We start from the raw sequence: 27,069 nt of genomic DNA, 5'->3' as shown, positions 1-27,069 counted from the left end.
GATAGTTATAACATCATGTTTATTAAACTTATTTGAGAGACATGATTGTTTCACTTTAAATCTCTCTGCTTTAATGCAAGAATGGAGTAGTTCACAGTGAGATAAATTACTATTATTTCATGTGTCTTCAACCATCTTCACTTATCTCCACCAAGGACAGCACACAGTTGTTCAATATAAAGTTTGACCCAAACTGGGCTATGTAGCCAGGAATGAAATACACTCAGGCCAGGCGGTGGAGGCACACACCTTTAATCCCATGAACTTGTGAGGAAGAGGCAGGCAGATCTCTATGAGTTCCAGGACAGCCTGGTCTACAAAGCAAGCCCAGGACAGCCAGGGCTGCTACACAGAGAAACCCTCCCTCAAAAAACCAAAAAAGAAAAGGAAAGGAAAAAAAAACACTCATAACAAAAAAACTCGCAGAAAACAGTCTTTTTATTTATAGACAGAATTTACAAAAGCAAAGCTAACCCAAGTGACCATTATGTACACATGTGAGTGAATATTAGTTTACATTTACACAACATATTCATATGAAATGAAGTACAAAGATACATTTTAAATAACTGTTACCTGTGAAAAATATATAAAGTGTGACTGATACAAGGTTCAACTTGAGTGCTTATTCAAAACTTGGTGCTTAAAAATGTTTGGAAAAATTATCCATATATATATATATGTTATAAAAGGTGAGAGATAAGGAAACCGTGCTCAGTGCAGTTTAATAAGTGAGCCAAGGAAGGTTTTCACATAGGACTCACACAACATAAATAGGTAATCAGAAGTCAATGAAATCGTTTACCCAAGGTCAGTGTTACTCAAATTGAACAGAACTAAGGAATATCCAAGTGAATGTCACTTAGACTCGAGTAGCACCAAGGAACTTTCCAGAGAGGATAAGCGAAGGGAAGTTTTGATCATGTGCTCATAGTAAATATTAGCATAAGTTCACGTTAGTCTTCAAGACACTGATCTTAGCAAGATTAGTTCCTCCCCGTGATGCTGAGTGCTATGTATCTTATAGTGACGTCACACAACTCAGTGGTAATCTGCCTAGATTAACGGACCATCGGACGCTAACAACTATCCTTGTAGGCCAGTACCGGGTTCAAAATCTTGCATCCCAACCCTAGCTTCCTTTCACTATGCTCTGAACTCTGCAAGGCGTTGGGACCCTCTCCCTTGGCCCAGTGCAGGATGCCTTTGGCTGGCATCCTGGACATGTTTACCCACATGGCACAGGCAGTGCCGGCCAAAGCCAGCTGCTAGTTGATGCAGGGGCAGCAGAAGCAGCAGATGGTCCTGCAGGGGTTCTTTTTCTTGTACTGCACCGCCTTGCGCACCTGCGCCTTGGCCTCGCCTGTGTAGTCGAGGGTTTTCTGCACATTGAGCTCGATGACGTTCAGCGTGTCCTCCTGCTTTTCCACCAGCACAGCCATCTGCAGGAAGAGCTCATGCACGTCGCGGATGCGACCCTCCAGGCGCAGCAGCTCGCGGTGGCGACTCTCGATCTCGTTGAGTGCCGCCCGCGCGCCCTTCACGTCAGCTAGCAGGTTCTCAGAGAAAACGTCCCACTTGCCCTGCTCGAACATGTCCTCGATCTGCTCGCCCGACATGTCCTTGCCCATGATCTCCAGCTGCCGCTGGATGCGGATCTTGCAGTTGTCGCGCTGTTTCATCTCGGCCTGGTTGTACTCGTACATGGCTTGCTGGAAGGCGCGGGCCAGCGCGCTGTACTGCGCTTGTGAGATACGAGCTACCGCCGAGTGCGCTCCATGCCGGGCCTCAGCCTGCTCGCTCAGCTCCTTCATGGAGCGCAGCTTCTGATGGATGCCCTCACCCCGGGTCTTGATGGCCTTGGCGATGGAGTTGGTGTCGCGCTTGATGCTGCTGAGTCGCCGCATGGACGTGAGGAAGCGGACGTTCTGCCTCCCTAGGCGCCTCACGTCGACCATCAGCAGCTGGTTTTCCTCCTGGATGTCCTGGATGACCCGGTACAAGGACTCCAGGATGTGGTCGGTCTCGAACACGATGTCCTCGTGGGGAGCGTCAAAGTCATCATCCTCGTCTGGGAACTGCTGGTCATAGCTCCTCGACAGCTCCAGAAGCTCTGCAAGCCGGTCCTTCATTTTGCCTACAAGTAGAGAGACAACGGTTAGGATCCTTTAGCGACAGTGGGATCTGCATTCAGAGGAGCCGAAGCTCAAAGAAACTGCTCTGCTCTGTGCTCCTAAGTCTTTTTCCATGGGTACATTAAACGGGCTGAATGCTCCATAATATTTCATTTACGAGTAAAGAAATACTATGATTCAGACACGCGATTGGGTTTTGCAGCTCACTATTACAGCCACCCTCAACTCAATCAGTGACTTAAATTTTTAGATTGCTTTGGTAAAAAAATTTATTTATTTATTTATTGTTTTTTTTTTTTTCTTCGATTCAGGGTTTCTCTGTGTTAGCCTTGGCTGTCCTGGACTTGCTTTGTAGACCAGGCTGGCTTTGAACTCACAGCAATCTGCCTGCCTCTGCCTCCCGAGTGCTGGGATTAAAGGCGTGAGCCACCTTCTTGTTTCGCCATCATGAATTAGGCAGACAGACACACGGGTGTGTGTGGGGGGGGGGGGACCCAGAAAGTTTTGCAAACTTCTGAATAAAGACAACGTACAAGGCTTTGAGAAAGACACTACGTGTTTTCTATTCTGTGGCTATTTGTCATTGGTAAACATGCCCTGTTGTACTTAGAACAACCAGTAAAAGTCAACTTGGTTTATGCAGCCTGGGTGATGGTCATTCCTTTAATCCCAGCCGGCAGGAGGCAGAGGCAGGTGGATCTCAGCAAGTCTGAGGCCACTTTGTCAAGCTGGTACAGATAATGACTAAGACAAAATAATGTTGCCTACATGTGCCCGTTTTTAGTGAAGTGAGAAGGTGGAGGTGGAACTACACTGCCCTCATACGTGGCACTTATACATGGCGCTTTCTGGCTAGAAACAGCCTGTTCCTACTACATAGTCTGGCAAAGCATAACTCCCAAGGGTTCCACCGTCACCCAGGCAACTTGATCTCAAAAGTTTCTTATGGACTCAGATACCTAATGGCATTCAGCAGTGCCAGGGGAGGGCGGAAGTGTGGACTGGTGATAACGGAGGATGGTGGGCACTGACCATGGCCTCTAGCAGCCAAGATCATTTGCGTAATCTAAGGAGAAATTTTATTATTCTGTTATGATCATTTTTAATATAACGAAATTTCCTGCTTAAAATGCCATTTCCGCTCTTTGACGAACAAAATCAATACCAGACTTTCTCAGTGACAGTAAATGTCATTCTCTTAGCAGAGTAATTGAGTAGGCAGTAAGGAGACCCAGCCTGGGGACAGGCCAGAGGAGATGATGTGCACAACAGGTTAAGGTGCTCATAGTTTTGGTTATTTTTAATTAACTGACATGCAAACATAAATTTGTTTATATTAATGTGGTGCTATGTAATGTTTCAATACATGTATATACTGCATTAAGTTTAAATCAAGTTATATACATCTAAATATATATATATATATATATATATATATATATATATATATGGAGATAGCTCCTTAAATAGTAATCATTTCTGAATCATGTGGAACAGTGCTACTCAAGCATTATATACAAAACTATTTCTACTAAGCATATTATAATAAAAAAATTCACCATTAAAGAAAAGAATACAAAATATATTATGAGTATTTTCCTCCTCTTCCTCCTCCTCCTCCTTCTATTTCTTCTTTTAGCCTTTTCAGGATGGGGTTTCTCTGTGTATCCTTGGCTGTCCTAGACTTACTTTGTAGACCAGGCTGGCCTTGAACTGACAGAGATCCATCTGCCTCTGCTTCCCGACTGCTGGGATTAAAGGTGTGTACTATCAAGCCTGGCTCCTTTTTCTTCTTAAATTCTTTATTATTTTTAATTCTGTGTATTTATGTGTATCTGAGGAATCCAGAGGTGTGAAATCTCCTGGAGCGAGAGTTACAGGCTGTCATGAGCCATGCAGTGTGGATGCCGGGCACTGAAAGCCAGTCCTCTGCAAGAGCTTTACGTAGTCTTAACCACTGAGCCATCTCTCCAACCTCTTTTCCTTTTTCTTCCCCACCAAGTTAGCAGGAAATACTTAAAGGTAATACTTTTTTCAAGTGGGCAGGATTCTGAGACTTCTAAAGAGAATCCTGGGAAGGGGAAACACCGATGGAAGCTTCCGGGAGGACAGCCCAGCAATGCATTGAAAGCTTTTCAAGGCGTATTATTCTAAGGATCCACGAGAAGGTGTGTAGAGCTCGTGAGGCACGCACACTTTTCATCACTGTAGTATCTTTGCAGACATTTTTAAAAAATGACTTCAGTGCACAAGATGCTTGATAACTCAAAGCATATAGAAGGCCATCTAATGAGATGAAAGGCACAAGTGCTCGCTCGCTCGGGTGGGAAAGGCAGCTAGAGAGGAAAGAATTCCAGCAGCCACACACAATTGTCTCAATTAGACATGAGCAAGATGCATCAAAGTATCAATAGCGATTTTCCTTGAGTTGTGGGATACTGTCATCATTGCTACTACTTCCTTTTCGGTATTCTATATTTTTCCATGATTTTATGAGATCTATACAGGATTTATCATTAGTTTTATCATCTGTGCATGGCCATTAGGTTGGTATGCTGTGCTTCCCCCAAAAGTACACTAGCTAGCTAGCACAGAGTGGGAGCCACACCCAGCTGTTTAAGTTGGTGTCCAGTGCATTCCACTCTCCAAGAAGTGGGTAAGTGAAGTGGATACATTTGGATGAACACAGCAAGATCAGAGAATAGATGTTTTCCCTGCATCTTGGCCAAGCCTCACAAAACACTATGATGGAAGTAACTGTTGGCAAACGGAGAGAGTCACGCATACCAGGCTTCTAGTAGACGGGGTCTATGCTTTCTACTGCTGCCCCAAAGCTGTGAAAGAGCTGTGCACGGAGACCACCTCCTTCTCCAGCATGAAGAGCAAAGCATCTTGAAGACAGTATCAGAAAATGTTCAAGGAGTTATTTGTGACTAACAACCTGACCCCACAGGTCCCCAGTCAGTAAAGACCTAACACCGTTTGAAGGCACATGTCTCCAATCTGTCTGGGAACAAGAAGGGCATTGAGAGCGTTCCTTTGCTGAGTATTACATGGGAGCTTTCCCAGGACATTCCTGTCCACCCTTCCTGAACAGCACAGGCCTAGATGGCTAAGTGCTACCCACTCAGAAGTTCTCCAAGCTGCTGGTAAGCAAGCAACAGGAAAACTCTAGTGTGTGTGTGTGTGTGTGTGTGTGTGTGTGTGTGTGTGTGTGTGTGAACTAAGAGGTTTCCATTCTGAGATTCTCTTCCAAACTATTAGAAATATACAACTTTGCTGAAGGTATATCAAACATAGAGGAGGGCAGAGAAGAGCATCAAAATAAGCCTCATACTCAGCAGGTTGACATGTATGTTACCATGAACTCCTAAAAGCGAAAACTATAGTATCCGATAAAAGCAGATCAGACAGTTCAACAGACTGAGCCCGAGTTTCATGGTGGCAAACAGCAGCATAGTAAACATGTGGAAACTGTTCATAGAGTTGCTGAATTAGCTTCTATTTTAATTCACCACTCAGGTGGAAAATTCCAGAGATGGTTTATAACTATCAGAAATCTGCTTATGTCTTCTAACTGTCCTTTTATCCATGCATGTAGTGTGGCCTGTGAACTCTGTACAAGATGAAAGGAAGGGAAGGAGGGAGGGGAGGAGGGATGACTGCTTAACCCTTCTATTGTTGAGCAATCAAATTTCATGTGAGAGCACACAGAGAAGTAAAGGGATGATGATGCCTCAGTGGACTTCAGCCTTAGGGAGACAAGGCTGTCACCTGGAGGGTTTCCAGCGCTGCAGCTGCCTGCACAGGGGCTTCTAGAATGAGCTCCTTGTGATTCTAGCATTATCATCAAATTTGTAGTCCATTCCACAGATTCGTCTTGTGGAAGCTTTGTGATCATGAAAGTCAAGCAGTTCTGGAGAACTGTAGTGGTCTCCAGGCTGAAGAGAGACTGAAAGCGCCAAGGACCAACGGTGAAGGAAAAGGTTAGCACTCTGCCTCTTCCCCTGCCAGAAAGATGGTGGCTTTTGCAATCACTAGGCACAGCGTCAATCTAGTAGGTCATGAAGACAATCCGGGAAGCCGTCAGGGTAGCTTAGGCAAGAATGATAGGCGTTTATTAGACTCCTTTTACTTTTGTACGAAAAGTTCAGGCAGACACTAAGAATGAAAGAGGCATTAAAAAATGGACATTGAGCTTCATTCACTATTACGTGGCACCTTGAAGTACATTAATAAGTCATCTAAGCTGGGTGTGGTGGCTCACACCTGTGATCCCAGCACTCAGGGAGGCAGAGGCAGAGGCAGAGGGATCTCTGTAAGTTTGAGGTCAGCCTGGTTTACAAAGTGAGTCCAAGACAACCAAAGCTACACAGAGAAGCCCTGTGTTGAAAACATACACACACACACACACACACACACACACACACACACACACACACACACACAGAGTTATCTAACAGAAGTGTGGCGCAGCTTTATTAGCTTAATATACAGGCCACGAGGAACTGAGTCCTTCTATTAGATTTGGCCCATAAGGTCTTGCTATTTTCTTGCTACGACTCAGTTAGTAAAGGGTTTGCCATGCAAGCATGAGGACCTGAGTTGACACTTTGCAGCACCCATGTAAAAATCTGGGTGCAGTGATGCAAATCTACACCCACTGCCCTGGGGCAGCAGAGACAGGTGGGTCCCTGGAGCTGACCTCTGTAGAGAGAGTCCTTTATGTATTGTATGGGAACATCACCTGTCAATAAAAGACTGATGGCCTATTCACTGAGGCAGGAAATAGGAGGTGGGAGTTAGTTCCAGCAGAGAAAGAGAGATGAACTCTTGGCTAGGGTGAGAGGAAAGATTCGCCCTGGACTATGAGGAAGACAGACACATGAAACTGAGGGGAGGGAACAAGCCATGTAGGACACATAGAATAGAAAAATGGGTAAGGTAAGTTATGAGCTAGTCGGGGAGTGAGCCAAAGCTTATGTCCTAGGCATTTATTCACAAATAATAAAGTCTCGGAGTCGTTATTTTGGGAGCCGGGGCTTGGGTGCAACAGCATGAGGTTACAGACCTTCACTCAAAATATAAGGCAGAGAGAAAATTTGGAGGATACCTAATGTTCACTTCAGGCCTGCACATGCACACATATACATGTGTACCAACATCTGAACACACACACACACACACACACACACATGTGAGTACATGAGAACGAGCACACAAACCACTGCACACATGCTTGCACAGGCACATTTTCTGTCATATCAGGAAGGATGACTCATACCTAACACACTGGATGCTACAGAGAACAGCCACGAGAGGGCTGCTGCCTCTGCTTGTCCTAAGGAAACTTCACAAACACAATGTGTAGCAATAGCTGCTCATAAAGTAAACGCTGTATGCACATTTTCTCTGTAGCCATAAAAAAAGACGATTGTTGATTGTTATAGTCTAAATTATGTCCCTTTGAAAAGACGAAGATTAATGGCATCTTGTCCTGACTCCATTTTGTGTCTGCTTAGACCAGTTGTTCTCAACCTTTCCAGTGCTACAAACCCTTTAATATTGTTCCTCGTGTTGCGGTGACCAGACCATAAAATTATTTTTGTTGCTTGATAACTGTAATTTTTTACTGTTATGAATTGTAATGTAGATATCTGATAAGAGCATGGTCTTAGGTGGTCCCCGTGAAACGGTTACAACCCGCAGGCTGAGAACTGCTGGCTTAGACAGTTCTCAGCGCGCTCCCCTGTCCCTGTAACTGTCACGCCTGCCTTGGCAACACATTTGACATTTCCACGGTCTTGACTCGGGTCCACATGTTATTAACCAAAATAATTAAAGTAAACTAAAATAACAAAAAAAGATATAAATAAAAAATAATTGGCATGTTGGGTCTAAACTAATTACTATGCTCTGGCAAAAATGAATGTTTCAAGGCTACTTGGACCATCATCTGACTTTGATGTAAATTATTATGGTCTTTGTGGGTTTTGCCTCTAAAACCTCCGTGTGCCTGAGCTTGGGAACCAGGAGGCATTTCAGAGTCACAAGCCCACTCATGGTCTGGCCACCAATAAAAAAGACTTAAAACGTTTAATTGGCTTAATCCCCGTGGTTGCCAATAACTATCGCACACGGATCCTTTCACCTTTACGGTGCCACATTCCAGATTCATATGTGAAAGTCCTGACTCAGCATGTTAGAATGCATCTGTATCTGGAGCTGGCAATGGAGTAATTAAGTTAAAATGAAGTCTTCAGGGAGTGGATCCTAATTCAATACGGCTGATAAGGAATCCACTAGGAGACAATTTGTATACACAGAGGAGCGCTAAGAGGAGACTGAGTTAATCTGTAAGCCAAAGAAACAGAACTCAGAAAGAACAAATCTTGCTAAATCAGTCCTTCCTTCCTTCCTTCCTTCCTTCCTTCCTTCCTTCCTTTCTTTCTTTCTTTCTGTCTGTCTTTTTCTAGACAGAGTTTCTCTGTGTAGCCTTGGCTGTCCTGGACTCAATTTGAGGACCAGGCTGGCCTCGAACTCACAGAAATCTGCTTGCCTCTGTCTCCCCAAGTGCTGGGAGTCATTTTTCTATTGCCATGATAACACACCCCGATGAAGCCAACTTATAGAAGAATGAGTTTATATGGTTCCAGAGGGTTAAGAGTCTGTCACGGCAGGGAAGCAGCAGGCCTGGCGACAGGAGGAGACAGCAGGAGGCTCACATCTTCAAGTACAAAGCAGAGAAAGCAAACTCAAAATGGTGTGAGTCTTTAAACCCTCAAAGCCCATCTCTAATGACATACTTCCTCCAGAAAGCCCACACTTCCTAAACCTCCCAAATAGCATTATCAACTCGGAAACAAGTGCTCAAGTGCCTGAGACGTTGGGGGCCATTTCCTTCAAACCACCAAGACTGCCAAGACCCTGACATTATGTTCACAGCATCCTTGAGGTATAAGTTTCCGGTGCCAGCGGGTATCCAGGCTTTGGACACTGTGATATGATATTGCCAGAGAGCTGCATACAAGACTGAAAAAGCAACAACAACAAAAGCAACTCGCAATGTTCTAAGTGAGTTCACGGGTTTTTGTCTTGGGTTCCATTCATAGCTGCTCTTGGCCGAATGTGGTCAGCCAACTGGACAGACCTAGAAGCCACGCAGACTGTCACATGTCTCTATGACATCCCTAGCAAGCCAATTTATACATCAAGGAAATGTTGCCTAACACCAGTAAATGGAATCCTTCCTGCTTTCACAGCACGTTACAAGCCTTTTGACTTGTAGCGAGAGGAATCAGACACAGATGCGCAGAACGCAGCGCAGAGGGAGGTCCACGTCGCAGCATGGGGAGTTTGCTAAAGAGGTGAAACAGGTGCTAAAGCCTGTAAGGGTCTTCCTTAAACCTATGATAAGCAACTGTTTCGGACTTGACACTGCTTTCATGCACCTTCAGAAAGTTTAGCGTTTTTTTTTTTTTCAACGTGAACTTAAGTACACATTTAGATGCAGGAGCTTTGTATTATATGCAGTATCCAGATATTGAGGAAGCAAAAAGTATCTTGTCCCCCAGAGAAGATAAACGGTCACTTTTATATAGTAGCCAAGCTTTTATTTCAGATTTTCTAATATACAGCTGTTGGGGCCTGGGTTTTCTAGCAAATTTTAAGTAACAAAAGAAGATGATGGCTACAGATTGAAGGTCCTCTGCTGGTCCACATGAGATCCCCCCCTCCCCCCCCCCGGGAAAAGCTCCTATAGCATCCCCTCTCTCGTGGTTGCAGCCAGCATCAGGATACACTGCCTGGTAAGCTGAGCTCGCAGCCCTGCCCACGCGCGATGAGGTCACAGGCTGCTCAGCTGCCATCACCCTGTACAGACCTTGCTCAACCACTTGCTCCAGCCCCTCCTGTCCAGCCACCCCCACACCACAGTCATCTGGTTGGGAACAGGACATTCCACTATGCCACAGCAGCTCTGCAATTGGCTTCTAGCTCAGCCATAAGAACACACCCTTAAAAAACAACAAAGGCCCTTTCCCCAAAAGGTTGACTCAAACCCATGAATAATCGGTTCACTCAACTGAGTAATCCGAGGTGCTCTGCTCTGTGCACATCAAAAAAAGGAGAGAGTCTGTCCCCACCTGGCTCCAAGACAGGGCTTCTCTGTGTAGCCCTAGCTGCTCTGGAACTTGCTCTGTAGATCAGGCTGGCCTTGCACTCACAGGGATCCACCTACCTCTGTCTCTCTGTGCTGGGATTAAAGGCATGCACCACCATCTCCTGGCCTTGATTGACCTTTTTTTTTTTTAAACATGAGAAGAAGCAACATCTGAGTTATCCAATGATATCAATATGTGAAGTTTATAGTCAAGTGACTTTCATAATCTCTGGAGTCTCTACCTCCAACTGCCAAAGGTAGTCGTTCATTTTTGTTGGCGTTTCTCTTTGGAAATGCATTGCTACACTTCATGGATTCCTTGTGTGGGACACAGTTTGCTGGCCACTCTGCTGTCATTATCCACACCTTTGTACTGTGTGGTGATGCAGTGTTTGACCTGAGAAGTTTCTCCAATGCGTTTTACTCTTTCGTCAGTGAATGTGAAAGCTGGGCTCTCTCTTCAGTTCCATGGACCACACTGCAATATGAATAAGACATGGCTAGCTGGTGAACACACTTGTAACTGCAGTTCTAGGTGATCTAAGGCCCTTTCCTGGTTTCCACATGCATTGGACATGTGAGTGATGCACAGACATACATGCAGGCAAAGCACTTATACATATAAAATTAAAAAAGAAAAATAAATAAAATAGAAAACATAATGGTACAATAAAGGTTACTTAAAATGTGTGTGTGTGTGTGTGTGTGTGTGTGTGTGTGTGTGTGTGTGTTAAATTCCTGGAATATTCTACTTCATTTTTAGCAGCCACAGTTGACTACAAGCCACTAAAAGCACGGAAAGCATAACTGTGGCTAAGTGGCCTGGTTAGCACAGGTCACTGAGGTTTGCCCCCTCTTACTACTGGGGACATTGTGAGGAAGTTGGAGGTAGCCTTTTGGAGGCTGGAGACCACACAAAGAGAGGGGCTGAATGACTGAGCCTGGGCACGGCCAAGGGAGATCTACCAGAGCTTGCTTACTGTGGAAGACGTATATAGAGCAACTCATGTTACTTACTCTCAAACACAAGAAACGACTAAGACCTATCTGTGGGTGCTTTACTGTAATGACACTCACCGATACAAGTCTCTTTGGGTTGCTCTGTGCCCCCAATGTACTCTCCTTTAATCCCAGATTAGGAAGATGACAGGCAGCACAGAGAAATCATAATTCGTGGAAGGCAAATGGTCATGCATTTAAAATGGAAGTTTATTATGATTTGAAATGAAAATATAAGCAATATTCCAAATAGCTATCCTGATGATCATAGCCTGAGGTATATATTTTAATTATACATTACAATATGATATCCTATTCATATTTTATCTAAAATTTCATATGAAGAATACACATTTATTTTTCAGAAAGCACATTTATCTTAACAAGTCAGAGGTTAGTTCTGTCTTTCCTGTTGAAAGCCATAGTGAGTCACAGTGAGGAGCTAATATGGCTCTGAAGAGCTACTTCACAGTGCCCGTGCTGCACAGGAGCCGGGGAGCTGCTTCACGGTGCCCGTGCTGCACTGGAGCCGGGGAGCTGCCTCACAGTGACAGTGCTGCACAGGAACTGGGGAACTGTGAGGTCAGGACAGCACACAGATACCTGGCATCTTTAACTTTGGCCAGGGTTCAGTCTGATAAGAGGTCTAGAGAACGTGAAGAACCAGTTTTGGAATGGAAGTGGATAGTTTTGAATGTACCTCAAGTCTATTGTGTAGCTCCCCTGAACTAAGGAGCAGCCACCAGGCTTGGCTCTACTGTGTAGTATCAGTCAGCAAAGACAGCAGCAGGGGAGTTTCTTGTCACTGCACTAAATAAAAGCAAGTTTGGTGGAAGTTCAATGTAGTCTCTGAAAACTGTCAGGAGTTAATGGGCCGGGTACATCCTTTAGGATGTTAAGGCATCAGGATGGGAGTCTACTTAGAACCCCACATCTACATTTCCAAGTATGAGTGGCCAAGGGTTCAGCCCTGGCAGTTATGTGAAGTCATGTCCTGACTCCACCTCGGCCATTGTCGGCCCTCGCCTGAGATTCCTCAGATTCTCATGATCCCAGTAGGTAGACATGGTGATTCAAGAAAAGGGATGCTACTCCTAAGAGGCTGGCGCTTTCCAAGCCTGCTTATGTCACCTTTCTTTGCAAGCTACCCTCTCCCATGCATGAATGCCGACCTCAACAATTGAGAGAGGACTCGGTGGGGTGGTCCATGAAGTGCTTTTACACAACCAAGAGTGCACATCCTGTCATTGCCACCTGCTTTCATCAGTTCCTGAGATTCACCCAACCTTAATCCACCCAAATAACTAATGCAGAACCATAACCACAGGTGCCAACAGTGCATTTGCCAGCGTGCTGTTAACAGCTTACTTTCCATTTCATCTATGGCCATAAGGGACCTTAACACCTATGGGTTACTATATTATCCAAGTTTTAAACATTTTAATGGAGATAGAGATAATAGATAGATAGATAGATAGATAGATAGATAGACAGACAGATAGACAGGCAGATGGAAGGAGGGGGCAGGTGTGTTATGGCACCTATCTGGAGGTTAGAGGACAGTCTTGTGGCATCAATTTTTTTCTTCCATCTTTGAATGGGTTCCAAGATTTGAACTCAGGTCACCAGACTTTCACGGCAAATACTTTACTAACAACCCTTCTGCCAGCCCTATTTGAGGTCTTAAATCACTTCATTTCTTAATATTCTAAAATCTTTTTTCCTGTTTAACTCTATGTAAGAAAACAAAAACTCAGAATTATTTAACATTTAAAAAACATTTTCCACCATCTAAATAAATTCATCATCTATTAGATACGGGTCAGAACCATAAAATAACCCACAATAAAAAATCTATACCGTTTATCAAAAAATAAAAATAAATAATAAAACCAAAAAAAAAATCTATACCGTTCCTTTTGTCCCAGGAAGTAACTCATATTTAGCAAACACATCCAGAAGCCCTGACCCTGTGCTATAAAGGCGAGAACATTTCTCTGATGAGACAGAGGAGTCTATGAGGTCTCTTCTTAACAAGGACATCCCACAGGGTCACCGAGAAAGCCATGTGATACATTCCCCCCAAACAAAAAACTTTGCCTAGGTGAAACTCAGTAAAATGAAGAATGATGAGGGCAAGCTGGAAAGGGCAGGAACATTCTAGAAAGGGAGAAAATGTTCGCATGTGCTTTTATGCTCAAGAATCTCAAGGTGGTTGGTTACTCCAGCGCCATACATTTCAGAGACTATGAAAGATTTACGGGGTGCATAAACTAGTCTGAGGCCTGACAACCTCATGACGTAGTGCTTATAAAGTCCCTGTCTTAGCTTTCATATTTTTTTATAAAATGAAAATTAATGTATTTATAACTAATTAATAAATTAATTTCATTATTTATTGTGGGGGGAGGGGTGCACATCTGTGTGCAGGTTTGTATAAGAATGCGTGTGCCCACGTGTGCTCGTGTGGGAGCCAGTGGCTAACACTGGGCACCTTTGATCACTTTTCATCTTTCTTTTTTTTTTGAGACAGAGTTTCTCAGAGAACCTGGAGTGATTCAGCTGGACTGCCGGGCCAGCCCCTGGGGTTTTCCTGTCTTTGCCTGTCCAGTGTATGGATTACAGAACCATAGTGCCACACCTGGCTCTCCCTGTAGGTGCTAGGGATCTGAATCAGGTCCTTATGCTTGCTATGACAAATGGAAGGTCTAAAGTGGCAGCTGGGCCCTTGACTGAAAAAAAAAAATCTGTCTTCTAGGTGAGGAAGGAGGATGAGGGCTTGTTCAGGAAGATGAAGAAAACAGAATTTCGGTGGTTCATAATTTGAGAGTAGATTTAGACAATGTAGAGTTTTATAACTGGAAAGAAAGCCAAGCTAACAAGATAGAACAGAATAAAAAGTAACTGACAATCTGGAAAGCAGACCACACAGTGACTTCCAGAACACGCTCATGACACAGTGTGTGGTTCTGCCTCACTGGTTACTGTTTTCACAATATTGACCACTGCATATTGATCTGGCTTAAATTGATCTGGCATTGTCCTGAAGACGGGGGTGCATGTCTAAGTAGAAAGGGGTAGAAGTGAGCTAAAGCATCATCAATGCATAAAGCTGAGAATCAAAACAAACAAACAAAACCCAAAAACAAAACCAAAACAAACAAAAAACCAAACTGTGAGAGAAGCGTGCTATTTAGAGACCGAAGACACACATATCAAGAGCTTGGACCTGGCTGACTTTGTGGAAACAGGAAAGAAGACCAAGGTTCTTCATTTTTCATTATATATTGCATGGGCTTAATTGGCATTTCTAGAATATATGAGTTTGATAAAAAAAAATAAATAGCAAAAAAGAAAGAGGGAAAGAAAGGAAGAAAGAAGGAAGGAAAGGAAGGAAGAAAGAAAGAAAGAAAGAAAGAAAGAAAGAAAGAGGGAAGGAAGGAAGGAAGAGTGATCTAGCCCAAAGAGATATGCTTATAATCTCATCCATTGCTGGAAAGGATGTCTAAGGTGAGAGAATCACTAATTCAAGGGCAGCCCAAGCTAAAGACTGAGCTCAAGGCCAGACTGGCGAGTGAGAAGGACCCCATCTCAAAATAGAACAGAAAAAGGCTGCAGGGGTCTAGTTCAGTGGTAGAGTGCTTGTTTGGAGTGTGTGGGGTCCTGACATTCGTTCCAGTCCTAAATGAACAAACAAACAAACAAACAAACAAAACCCTTGGGGTTGTAGGTGGGATTCTAGCTATGACCAGCTCACTATCCCCTTACATTGCACTCAACTAACTTCCTTCCTGAAGGAAAGAACAGAAGGGAGAGTGAAGGAGAAGAAAGGGAAGAAGGGAGGGGAGGGAGGCAGAAAGACCCACCTCTGAGGTCCAAATGACCAACCAACCAATGCTGTGAATCTGGGCTAGTGTAGGGTGACTAAGAAAAGTTGGGCCTGGAGGCACAGGCCTTTAACCCCAGCACTCAGGAGGCTGAGGAAAGGGGATCTCTGAACTCAAGGCCAGCTTGGTCTGGTACACATAGAGAGGTCCAGGACAGCCAGAGCTGCAGAACAGAGACCCTGTCTCAAAAAGACCAAAAAGGAAAAAAAAAAAAAAAAGCACTCAGAAACTGTTTTGTGTGTCCTTGTTTCCAACATTAATGGCTTCATATAAATTCCACTTCAGAATAAACCTTTCAACACATTTACAGTGGAATCAGAAACTCTGCATGTATTAAGTTTTTGATTGAAATAACCCCAAACTTGTTTTGTTTTGTTTTTGTTTTTGGAGATACGGTTTTTCTGTGTAACCATGACTGTCCTGGAACTCGCTCTGTAGATTAGGCTGGCCTCGAACTTACAGAGATCCTCCTGCCTGTACCTCCCAAGTGCTGGGATTATAGGCATGCATCACCACCACCTGGCAAAACCCAAACTTCTTCCAAGGCTTTACATTGAAAATCTAAAAAGGAAAATTACCCTGAGCCAGCTGTGGTGTACACACATGTGATCTCTGCAGTGGGCAGGCTGAGCCTAGGATACACTAAATTTGAGTTCTTCCTACACAGTGAAACAGGAGAAATACTGATGTGGACAAAGGAGAAAGAAGAGAGAATGGTCCTAAAGTAACTCTCAAGGCACTGAGTTTTGGCTTGGTCAGCCAGGAAAGTGCCTCAGTGCACTGAGGACTTGAGTTGCATTCCCCAAACCCACATAAAGCAGGCCTGACGGCACAAGCTCTGCTGAGGCAGAGACAGTTAAACCAGAGGGCTGGCTGGCCACCCAAGCTAGCCTAATCAGTGACTTCCTGGAGACACACACACACACACACACACACACACCACCACCACCACCAACAACAACAACAATAATAACAACAACAACAAACCCAAAAATTATGTCTCCAAACAAACAAACAAACAATCCCAGCACTCAGGAGGCAGAGGCAGGCAGATCTCTGTGAGTTCAAGACCAGCCTGGTCTACAAAGTGATTTTAGGACAGCCAGGGTTCCACAGAGAAACCCTGTCTTTAAAAATTTAAACAAACAAACAAACAAACAAGTGGAGCGCACCTGAGGCGTGACACCTGAGTTTGTTCTCTGGCTTCCACATGCATGTGCATACACATGTGAAACACACACACACACACACACACACACACACACACACACACAATTCTCAACTAATGAACTCTTAGTTTTTGGTTTTTTTTTTATAAATTGAAAATACAGTAATAGAAAGTAGAGGAAGTCCTGGCCAACATAGCATCTATCATAAACTGATAATAAAGAGAATGACAGTTTGTAATATAAAAAATAGGCAAATGGATATGAGTAAAATACTGAGAATAATTACAATTACATACAGAACATTGGCAAGTGAACACATACCCACCTGAAAAATAATAATAATTTAAGCAAATCATAATTGGCTGGCATAAGTTGAAGTCTCTGTAATCTTTATAATAAACTCTTCAACATATCCCAGAGAAATTATATATTTAAGGATACAAAATTTAAATGGGAAACACTGATAAAAAATAATAAATCTTTGCTCTTTATAATAATGATAACAAATTGAAGAAATCCAAGAGGAAAAAGAAAACCAAGTATAACAACATAAACTTGAGCTCTCTGCACAACCAAAAACTAATAACAAGATGCTAGTTGGCAGCTTAGGCTAAGACGAGAGAAATAATAAGAATACAAGCTCTGTCTATGCTTTTAGTACTTAGACTAAATGGAAATAATAAAAATGGAAATAACCATTGTGTTTCTGCTAAGGATAACAGTAGTGGAACATAGACAGGTGTTCATCAGGGAGCCAGATACAAAAATGCCCAGAGCACTCAAAAGTCAGTCAAGAGTAATTACCAACTTGAGAAATTGTCCAACTCAATATCAAAAAAGACATGTTGACTAAATAGGACATTCCCAGTGACATCTGTTAACCTTTAAAGACAAACTGACATGCCTACAATCTGATTCCTTAAGGAGCACATTTTCTCACTTGCATCTTGTTTGGCAATGGTTAAGTTTATTATATTTATCTATGGAACCACCCAACAATAAAAAAATAAATTAAAAAATAAGGTAGAGAATAAATAGAAGACATATGATGTCTGTCTCTGGCCTCCACAATACTCATTTTTGTATGTGTGAATACACACTTGGGTGCACATACCACATGCAAATAAATGAATAAAGTAAATAAAAATGAAGGTATTAAATTTAAATTTATGTCTCAGACAGGCGTGGTGGCTCACTCCTTTAATCCCAGCACTCGGGAGGGAGAGGCAGGTAGATCGCTGTGAGTTTGAGTCTAGGGCAGCCAAGGCTAACACAGAGAGACCTTGCCTAGAAAAACAAAAAACCAAACAAAAACAAAAACAACAAATAAAAAAAAAACAAAACAAAATTTATGCCTCAACATAAAGGTAAGCAAGCAAAATGCTGAACACATTAGTTAGCTCAATTTAATTATGCACATTTTTCATATGTACATCAAATGTCACAGGGTGCCACACAAATACACAAATATTATTTATCAGCCAAATTAATACTAATAATGTGTGGTGGGTTGAATGAAATCTATCCCCCATAGTCTCGGGCATTTGAGCACTTGGTCCCCAACTTGTTGGGGAGGCTTAAGTGGTAAATCCTTGCTGGAGGAAGTGTGTAACTGAGGGTGAGCTTTTGAAAGTAAAAAGCCCTGCCTACTACTAATTTACTCTCTGTTGGGTGCTCAAGGTTTGCACATGTGAACGCTTAGCTAGCTTCCTGTTCCAGCCACCACACCTACAGCTCTTGCCAAGCCTCCTTACCATCATGGACGATAACCCTCGGGAACGCTAAGCCAAAATTTCTTCTCCCTTCCTTAAGTTGCCTTTGATCTTGTCGTTTTCTTACAGCCACAGAAAAAACTAATACATAATGGCTCACAACTTAAATATTAAATCATAAAAGCTAAGAAAAAAACATATCATGAACACATCATCCTGTCCTCGGATAGGAGGAAAAAAGTAAGCCAGTAGGACAATAATAAACGATGAAGAACTGGCCAGGAAACAAGAAAAAGGAAGACCTAGCATGAGCGGCTAAGCTGGGTGGAGGCTACCAGTTGCAACACAGCGATTGCAACCTCTCTGCGCTGCTTGGAAGCCAAGTTCACAGATGAGAACTCAGAACACACGCAGCTCTCAGTGCATATGTTTTGCCCTTGAGGCCACTTAGGATAAAAAACTCAAGGGTGACTTCGCCTAGGCCCTTAGCTGATAACAGTGACTCTAAAAAACTTATTTAAAAGCCGTTTCTATTACATTTATTTACTTAAAGATTTGTTTATTTGTGTATTTTATGTGCGCGAGTGCTTGCCTGCACGCGTGTGTGTATACCATGTGCATGCCTAGTGCCTGAGGAATACAGAAGAGGGTAATGGAACCGGAATTACAGATGGTTGTGCTGTGAGTGGCCATGTGGATGCTGGGAACCAACTCTGTGTCCTCAGTAGGAGCAGGAAGTGCTTTTAACTGTGGCACTGTTTCTCCAGGACCCACATTTATATATTCATTTTGTGTATATGTATGCATATTATGGATATCAGTTTTCATCACCATGTGGGTCCTGGGCTTCAAACTCAGGTCATTAGGCTTGGTGACAAATGCCCTTACTCACTGAGCCATCTTGCCATACAAATTCACACATTTCAGAGCTTTAAATGTTTGGGTTTTTTGTGTTTGTTTGTTTGTTTGTTTGTTTGTTTTGCCACTGTATATTACACATTCAGGATATTAAAACCAACTCCTAGCAACAGCAGTTTGCATGAAACACGCAGAAATGTCCTGCTTTGTTCCTTCCTATCAATTTCACACTTTAAATGAAGGAGTCACTTTCTTCTCTCTTGAGCAGCAGCATCTTCCCAACATGCTCTGTGTGCACACGTGTGTGTACACACACACACATACACACACACACACACACACACACACAGAGACGTATATGCATGCACACACACAGGTACAAATGTGTGTCCACGTGAAGGATCTCAGTTTTGATCTAGATACAGCCAAAGAGCTTCCTTTGTTGAAAAAGGGCCCCTTGTAATGAAAGCCACCTTCCCAGCTTTGATTTTGGTTTGAATCGGGTTCCTTGAGAAGGTGGCATTTTCCCTAACCCGGCTGGGTCTAGGAACTGGCACTCCCCTTTCTTCCTCTTGCCTAACACCAGTGTTGCCCTGCTGACCGGCTTACAACACAGTCTCTTGCTGTTTGGGTTCTGCCTGCCCGTAACCTCGACGGGGTCTGGGGCTGTGTCTAAGACTATGCCTGATGCGTTTGTAGTGCACTCTAAAATATCTAACCTGGAAACCTTGGTAAATATTTCCCAGATAAATACACTCATTAGAACGGTTCTCTTCTGTCACTTTTGTGAGTCATACATCCTGGACACAAATTAAAGAGGTGGTCCTTGCCCTCATAGGGATATAAACACGATAGAGGGGCGAGAAGCATGCTGTGCTCAGAGGAAGAGTGGGAGACTGAGAAAGGGAAGTCTTTGTAGAGAACACAGGGTCTGCGGGAACTCCAGGTGGCTTACTAGGAGGTATTTGGTTAGGGGAAAAGGAGAGGAAACTGAGGCAGAGAGGCCTGAAGCACAGCACGGAGGGCACAGGACTGATGACTGCCAGGCTCCTCAGGACCGAGCAGACAGCAAAGCTCCCTCTCTCCTTTACCAGGTCTCTCTGCATATGACTAACATTTCCTGCAAAGAGCTGATTCAAAATCAATATGCTCTCAAGTGCCTTTCCCTTCCAAGAAGTATTGCCCATCTCTGTGAGTCAAACGAGGCGCTTTTCCTGCATCTATGAATGTTTAATCTTCCTTCCCAGGCTAATAACATTCTCATGTTATTAGATGCTCATTAAGGATTAAAGGCAGCACCTCACATTTTCTCTGCATAAGACTTCCTGGAACTTCTTCCTATCCTGGAAGAGTTACTGATTCCTATATGTGCTGACCTTCCTTCAAGCACAGCTTTTCAAGGAATCTGACATCTCTCCATCTGAGATGGGAGAAAGCCGGGGCAGAACTTCCTTTCCTCTTTCTCCTTTCTAGCTTTCCTCTCTTCCTTCCTTCCTCCCTCCTTCCGTTCCCCATCCTCCTCGTAGAGGGATTCTCTTGTATCTTTATGGAAACATTACCTGTCAATAAAAGCTGATGGCCTATTAGCTGAGGCCAGAAACAGGTGGAACTTGCAGCAGGGAGAGAGAGAGAGGAAATCTGAGATATAGTCAGAGGCTGGAGATTCGCCCTGGACTCTGAGAAAGGTGGACGCATGAAACCAAAGGAGAGGTAACCAGCCACATGGCACATGTAAGATAGACAAATGGGTAATTAAGTTATGAGCTAGTTGGGGAACAAGCCAAGGCTTATGGCCTAGGCATTTATTCAAACATATGAGGACTCAGAATAGTTATTTTGGGAGCTGGATATAAAAGGAAACACCCTGAGTTACACCTTTTCTTTCTCCCTTTTCATGCCCACCCCTTTGGTTTTATTTTTGAAATTTTCCTAGGTAATTCTCACATTTAAAATCTATGGCCGGGCGGTGGTGGAAGACGCCTTTAATCCCAGCACTTGGGAGGCAGAGGTTGGTGGATCACTGTGAGTTCGAGGTCAGCCTGGTCTACAAAGCAACAGCCAAGGATAAACAGAGAAATCCTGTCTTAAAAAAACCAAATAAAATAAAATAAAATTTAAAAATCTATAGGCTATACATGGAGGTTCACTGTATTGTCTGAGGCTTTTCAACGTTTGCATAGGTATTGGAGAGAAAGAGGGAGTGAAAGCAGCAGCAATGCTGCTCTATTTCTCTTCTGCCAGGCTGTTCTGCCATAGGAAAGGGCTCTGAAGTAATAAAGAGCCATGAGTTACTGACACGAAGACATTGTTTCACATGGCTTATGGTATAGCAAATGAAGAGAGTACAAGGTAGACAGTGTAGTAGTGATATTATGGGATTCATCTCACGAACTCTTCTACTTTATCCAAAAATCAGATCGTGGACCACTAGGCCAGTGGGCGTGGGCAGGAAGTAAGGAGGAAAGCTAGGAGTAAAGAGGCAGGCTTGCTGCGATTCAGATGCTTAACTTGAAGCCAGAACATGTTCTCTTCCCCCCACTATTCCAAAAAACTGGAACTCACATTATTGAACGACTAAATTCTGCAAAGAATGTTGCTTTGCATCTTTGAATCAGCCTCTGCCTCTCAAGTGCTGGGATTAAAGGCATGTTCCACCACCGCCCGGCCATAGATTTTAAATATGAGAATTACCTAGGAAATTACAAAATAAAACCAAAGGGGTGGGCATGAAGGGGGAGGAAGAGAGGAGTAGAACGGTCCAGTAAAAAAAAAAAAAGAAAGAAAGAAAGAAAGAAAGAAAGAAAGAAAGACTATATTAGACTTGTGTCCAGACAATCTCAGAAGCCACTGAAAAGGAAAACACCCCCAGTTAAAGCTAAAGAATCACATGGTCTCAACCAGAGAGTTCCAGTCCCAAACCAACTCACACTAAAAGTTGCCAGTTAGTAGGCCTTACAGAGAACTTGGACAACCTATACCAGTGTCCGAGACCCATAGGCTCAGAGAGTGGACCACAACCGCCTACTTTGGCAGATGGCTTAGTTATTTGCAAAAGTCACAGAGTAGCTAGAATGGGGAGGAGGCTCGGAGAGAACCAGCGAAGCCAACCATAGGGGTTGCCCACTCTCATGGAGGTTCTAGAAGAATTGAGGAAGCAAAAGAAACTCGTGAAAAACAGTGACCTCAACCTTTCACTTTCTATTGACAGGAATCACAGACAGTTATAGGAATTCAAGCCAAGGGACAGTATGGGTTGTATTGCCCAAGAAGTTTCCATGTTTTCCTCATACAACAGGGAACTATCAATTTCCTGATGAATCTGAAAAAGCATCGAAACATTTAATTCATACAGAAAGAAAACATGGAAAGGCACCAAGCTTTATAGATCTAGACATTTCAGAGCTTTAAACTTAGTGAGTTTGGTTAAGTTTGAGAACAGTATTAATCCGATGCATCTACTTTTGAAGGATCCAAAGTCAAGATGGTCAACACTATGTTGAACAAAAAACCAGAATATTAGCTCAAGTCAGAGTAAGTCAAATCATCAAACAATTAGAATGGTATAGAGTTGGGGCTGGATTTGGGGTGGGGCACGGTTTGTGGGTTAGATTACTTTTGTTAGGACCAACGGAATCTACTCAAATGTGCTCAGCAGAAAATATCTAAACCATTTGCCAACCTACTGTCAAGAGGCTAAGGATACAGCAGAGTCTTGTTCACTGCCTAGGATTCTGGAAGTTAGAGGCAGGAGAGTAGCTCTTTATAGAGTCGAACCAAGATGAAATGGGCACCAGAAGGCAGATCAGAAGCCAGGACTGTAAGAATGGGAGTTTTAATGTCCCTGACTTCATTTGCTATTGATTCTTTCACCATTTACCCTCATAAACCTGTTGATTAGTACCTGGGTCCCTGGCCTTTCGACTGACAAAACACATCAAAGAAAGAGGGAAAGCTGAACATTTAGAACTTAGGGCATAGCTCTGTGGGTCAAAAGCTCTGAGAATCTTCAGATGCCCCAAATCTCCATGAGGATATTTAGTCCATTATCATCATGGTGAGGAACATGGATGCAGGCAGGCAACCACGGCGCTGGAACAGTGTCTGAGAGCTTACATTTGGTCCACAACCACGAGACAGACAGACAGACAGACAGACAGACAGACAAGACAGAGAGCACTAATTGGGAATGTCATGGCTTTTGAAACCTCAAAGCCAACCCCAGTGACACTCTTCTTCCAATAAAGCCACACCTTCTGATCCTTCCCAAACACTTCCACCAACTGGGGACCAAGTGTTCAAATACATGGACCTGTGGAAGCCACTCTCATTCAAACCAGTACGCTTCAATGATAACCCTAGCTGCAGTCCTGTATTTCTTGGAGGAAAATCGGGAGAAAGATGCTACACAGCAAAATAGGGGCCATGGAGGGTCCATATTATGCCTGGAGCTATTGCTGCTCGAGAAGGAATTGTGATTTTAAAAAAATGATCACAATTTTAGTTTAAGACAAAGTCTTAAATGTCACTCATCCGTTCATTTATTCATTTATTCCACTGTGTCAGTTCTATTAGCTCCGCCCTTCATTTCCATGTGTCCTCACCAGCACCTTCTTCATGCTCTCATCTCAGTATTATAGTAATCTTCCTAAGACCATGTAGCTCTCAGTTAATCTGTTCTAAGTGTGTGTGTGTGTGTGTGTGTGTGTGTGTGTGTATTCATGTGTATGTGTGTGTGTCTTCATGTGCATGCAGGTACTCATGTGTTGGCATGTCTGAGGTTGACATTGGTGCCTAAGCTCTCTCACTCACTCTGGAACTTATTGATGCAGCTAGACCAGAGGGCCTAGGATCCTTCTGTTTCCACCGACTCAGAGCTTACACTGCAAGTGAAAGCTTTTGGGTCTAGATGGATGTTGAGGATCAAACTCAAGTTTTTATGCTTGTGCGGCAAGCCCTTCATTGACTTGGCTCCTGCTCGGTTTTAAACATGTACCTGACGCTGCTTGTCTTCTCAGAGGCCTCCACAGAATGAGGTCCCAGAGCCCATGTGGCGCGCGGGCCTTTGTAATCCCATACTTCTATCTTTCCACCTTCATCTTTCTGCCTCTCCCCCCCCCCCCCCCCAGGAAACACGCTGGAGTTTCCTGACCTCAGAGTGCTGTTTCAGTCTTCCTTTCAGTACTGCTGTTCCTTCTGCTGGGTCGCCCACCCCTCCAGCTCCTGGACCACTGCCCTCTACAGTCGGGTTCATGATTTAAGAAATGCTCATCACAAGTCAAACCTGTGCTGAAGCCCAGGAGCGCAGTGCCGAACAACACACTTTCTCTCTTCCTTCTTATAGAAAGCACGACTCTGCGGCTGCAGAGGGAGAGGTGAAACGAAGAGATTAAAGTCGTTTTAGGTTGAGCAGTCACAGGACTGGGAAATTTGGTCTTCCTCAGTCCTGAGGGATCCTCCTCAGGAGACTCCAGGGAAGGCCTGGCCCCTAGTCATGCTGCTGGCTGTACACACGTGTTTAAGATAAAGTTTAAACTCATAAATTATTCACAGTAAGAGATTAACACGAATGAGTAGCTTTAACAATATGGTTATAATTATAACAATATGGTCTAACCAATTTGGTGTGGATGCATGCCTTCTCTCAAAGTCATACTGCTAGGGGTGGCGGCAGACACCTTAACTATGAGCAGGCAGGAGGTAGAAGCAGACAGACAGACATCTGTGAGTTCTAGGTCAGCCTAATCTACATAGTGAATTTCGGCGGGGGAGCCAAGGCTACGCAGTGAGACCATGTCTCAAATAAAATAAATCAAAGTATATTACTGGAACTTTCTACTTACTATTTGATAACTCAGCTAATGAAAGTCGTGGAAGCTAAGCCAGTCCTTAGACGAAAAGCAACTATCATATAAACTCATAAGCAGAAAGTCACTTGGATCTAGTGGTCTAAAGTTATGAACCACTCATTAGTCACTTTGTTTTTTGTTTTTGTTTTTTAAAGGTACATGACTAAGAGTGCCCACAACTGGCCATGGGTGGCAACAGCCTGGGTTTGGCCTTACATGACTACTAAGTAATTGGAAACGTGGCTTATTCAAACACTTTAAAAAGCCATACCTCACTGACAGACTTTTAAATCATGCATCGGATGAAAAATGGTCTGCCTACAAAGACAAACAGGGTACCGGAACTCAAACTTTCCCTTCCTGCCCCAGCAGAAACCTAGGACATTCTGGTATTCCACACTGGGGCACCTCCTCTGAGTGCAGATTGCTTATAGCACCCATCTCACAATGTTGGATATCCCGGAGAATCTGCTCAGCTGTGGCCCTGGCTGCCAGGACAGCACTGGGTCCATGGTTGTACACATGGAACGTGATGCAGAGGCGGAACCACAGCCTGGGACCATGTCTAGGGCTGACCTCAGCTCGGCCAGGGTCCACAGTTATGCCCGCCTCCGCTGGGCTTCTAGACAGGGAAGTTCATTCTAAGAAGAAGCACTATCCAGCCACAGAAAGATTTAATGTCTGCTCCCAGCAACCTTCTTCAGGAGTCTGTATCTTTTAAAGAATCAATTTGGCAAAATAAATAAATAAGCAAACTCTGAAATGTTTTTTAATTTAGATTAACAGTCACTCCACTAAATGCCCTACTTCTGCCAACCAGTGAAAAGTAACAGCAAAAATGGTTATTGAATGATGAAATTAATTTTCTCTTGAGCTTCTGTGGGAAAGCACATGATTTTAAGGGTTATCTCAGATCAGCCTAGTGACCCCAGCTGGCATGTTGTCCCATCAGGCGCTCTAGGAAACTGAAAACTTGAATAGTTGCTTCCTAGGCTGTCTGCCCTGGTTTGACAGCACCAGCCCCATCTCCGGCACAACCTCGCTTTTCAAAAGCTTATTAACAAAGTCTTGCAATTAGAGCCACCTTGTGACTCATTTTTGGATACCCGTGTAGAAACTACAGCTCCTCCCTCTACTGAGAAATGGCTCGAACAAGTGTGAGGGGGCCACAGGAAGTAAAACGCAGGGCTCAGCTGGTGTTCGTGGAGTCAAGAAGCCAACAGAATTGTGTGGTGTGGTTCTCCAAGTAAAGCCACCTGACAGCTCTCCTAAAACAAACTCCCCAAAAATCTTCTGTGAGAGCTGTTTCAAGGCGGTACCAGTGTTGCTGTATTTCCTGGCTCCTGAGTCATACTGTCAAGTTCGAGTGGAGAAGTGCCCATTCTAATGTGTTTGAAAAAGTGGAGGCCAAACTGGAAAAAAAAACCCGCCTCCATAAAATAAAATAAAACAAAACTCAACCTCTCGACTTAAACCGGAGTAGCCTCGGGTAGTTTTCTGAAGTCAGTCTACATTAGGCATCTTTGAAGCACTTTTGATGAAGCATTATATTCTCAAGCATTTAAAAAGCTTTCTGCGCTAGATGAGAGACCCCCGCGTCCTGACAGTCCCTAAAAGCGCAGAGAGAACCACACCCCAAACCCACCTGCTGCTGCACAGCATCTCAGCCCCGGGCCAGCCCGGTCCCCGACCCCAGCCAGCCCCGCGCCCGCGTCCCCGAGGCCGAAAAAGTTAAGAGAGCCAAGCGGACTCGCGGGACAAAACGAACCGTGATCCAGCGAGGCGCTGATCCGGGAAGTCCGGAGGTAAGTGGGTGCGCGTGACCCCTCCGCTCTGCTCCCCTCGCTTCTCGGAAGCCCAGGCTGCGCCTCTCAGCCGGGGTCCGAGCCCTGCGCCACCCGGGCCGCATCTGGGCACCGCCCCCCGCCGCTTTGAGGCAGCACAGCTGGGGACCAGGCCCCGCCCGGGGGGACGTCCTCCGCTGGGCGCTCAGCTTCCCGCCCGGACAGGAGTCACCACGCAGCAGGGTGCTGGAAATCTAGACACCAGCCTCCTTCCCCTCCCGTGCGCCCCCAGATGCTGCGAGCTACAGCGTGGATCACCCGGGAACTTCCTCCCTCTTCCTTCGTGCTCCGAGATGAGAGATGGGCGGGGCGGGATCCGCCGGACTTTCCGCGGGGAAACCCCTCCACGCGGGTGACTTATGCAGTCCAGAGCATTTCCGAGTCTAGGACTCTAGAAACCGTTTCTGAGCGTGGGTGTGGCTGCTCCAGGAGGGACCTGCGGGAGGGCTGAACCAGAG

At 44.3% G+C, this 27,069-nt stretch overlaps 1 protein-coding gene across 2 annotated transcripts; it reads right to left on the bottom strand.

Moving 5' to 3' along the window:
* On the bottom strand, positions 1 to 27,069 carry STX11 (syntaxin 11). Of its 2 annotated transcripts, XM_084777421.1 has the most exons (3): positions 26,536 to 27,069; positions 10,280 to 10,774; positions 1 to 2,137 (listed from the first exon to the last, which is right to left on the bottom strand). In XM_084777421.1, the coding sequence occupies exon 3, from the start codon at positions 2,130 to 2,132 to the stop codon at positions 1,269 to 1,271; it is 864 nt and encodes a 287-aa protein (XP_084633547.1). In that variant the 5' UTR covers positions 2,133 to 2,137; positions 10,280 to 10,774; positions 26,536 to 27,069; the 3' UTR covers positions 1 to 1,268. The 2 variants fall into 2 exon arrangements, with proteins under 2 accessions (XP_084633547.1, XP_084633546.1); XM_084777420.1 differs by lacking the exon at positions 10,280 to 10,774 and having other exon boundaries at positions 26,536 to 27,062.

Source organism: Acomys minous (assembly GCF_964271855.1).
Source record: "Acomys minous genome assembly, chromosome: 3".
Taxonomy (NCBI): domain Eukaryota; kingdom Metazoa; phylum Chordata; class Mammalia; order Rodentia; family Muridae; genus Acomys; species Acomys minous.
The sequence above is the reverse complement of the archived record's forward strand: the minus strand, read 5'-3'. Positions and strand labels throughout refer to the sequence as shown.

Excerpts from the sequence above, each read along its gene's own strand:
- STX11 (XM_084777421.1), bottom strand. The coding sequence starts at position 2,132 with ATGAAGGACCGGCTTGCAGAGCTTCTGGAGCTGTCGAGGAGCTATGAC.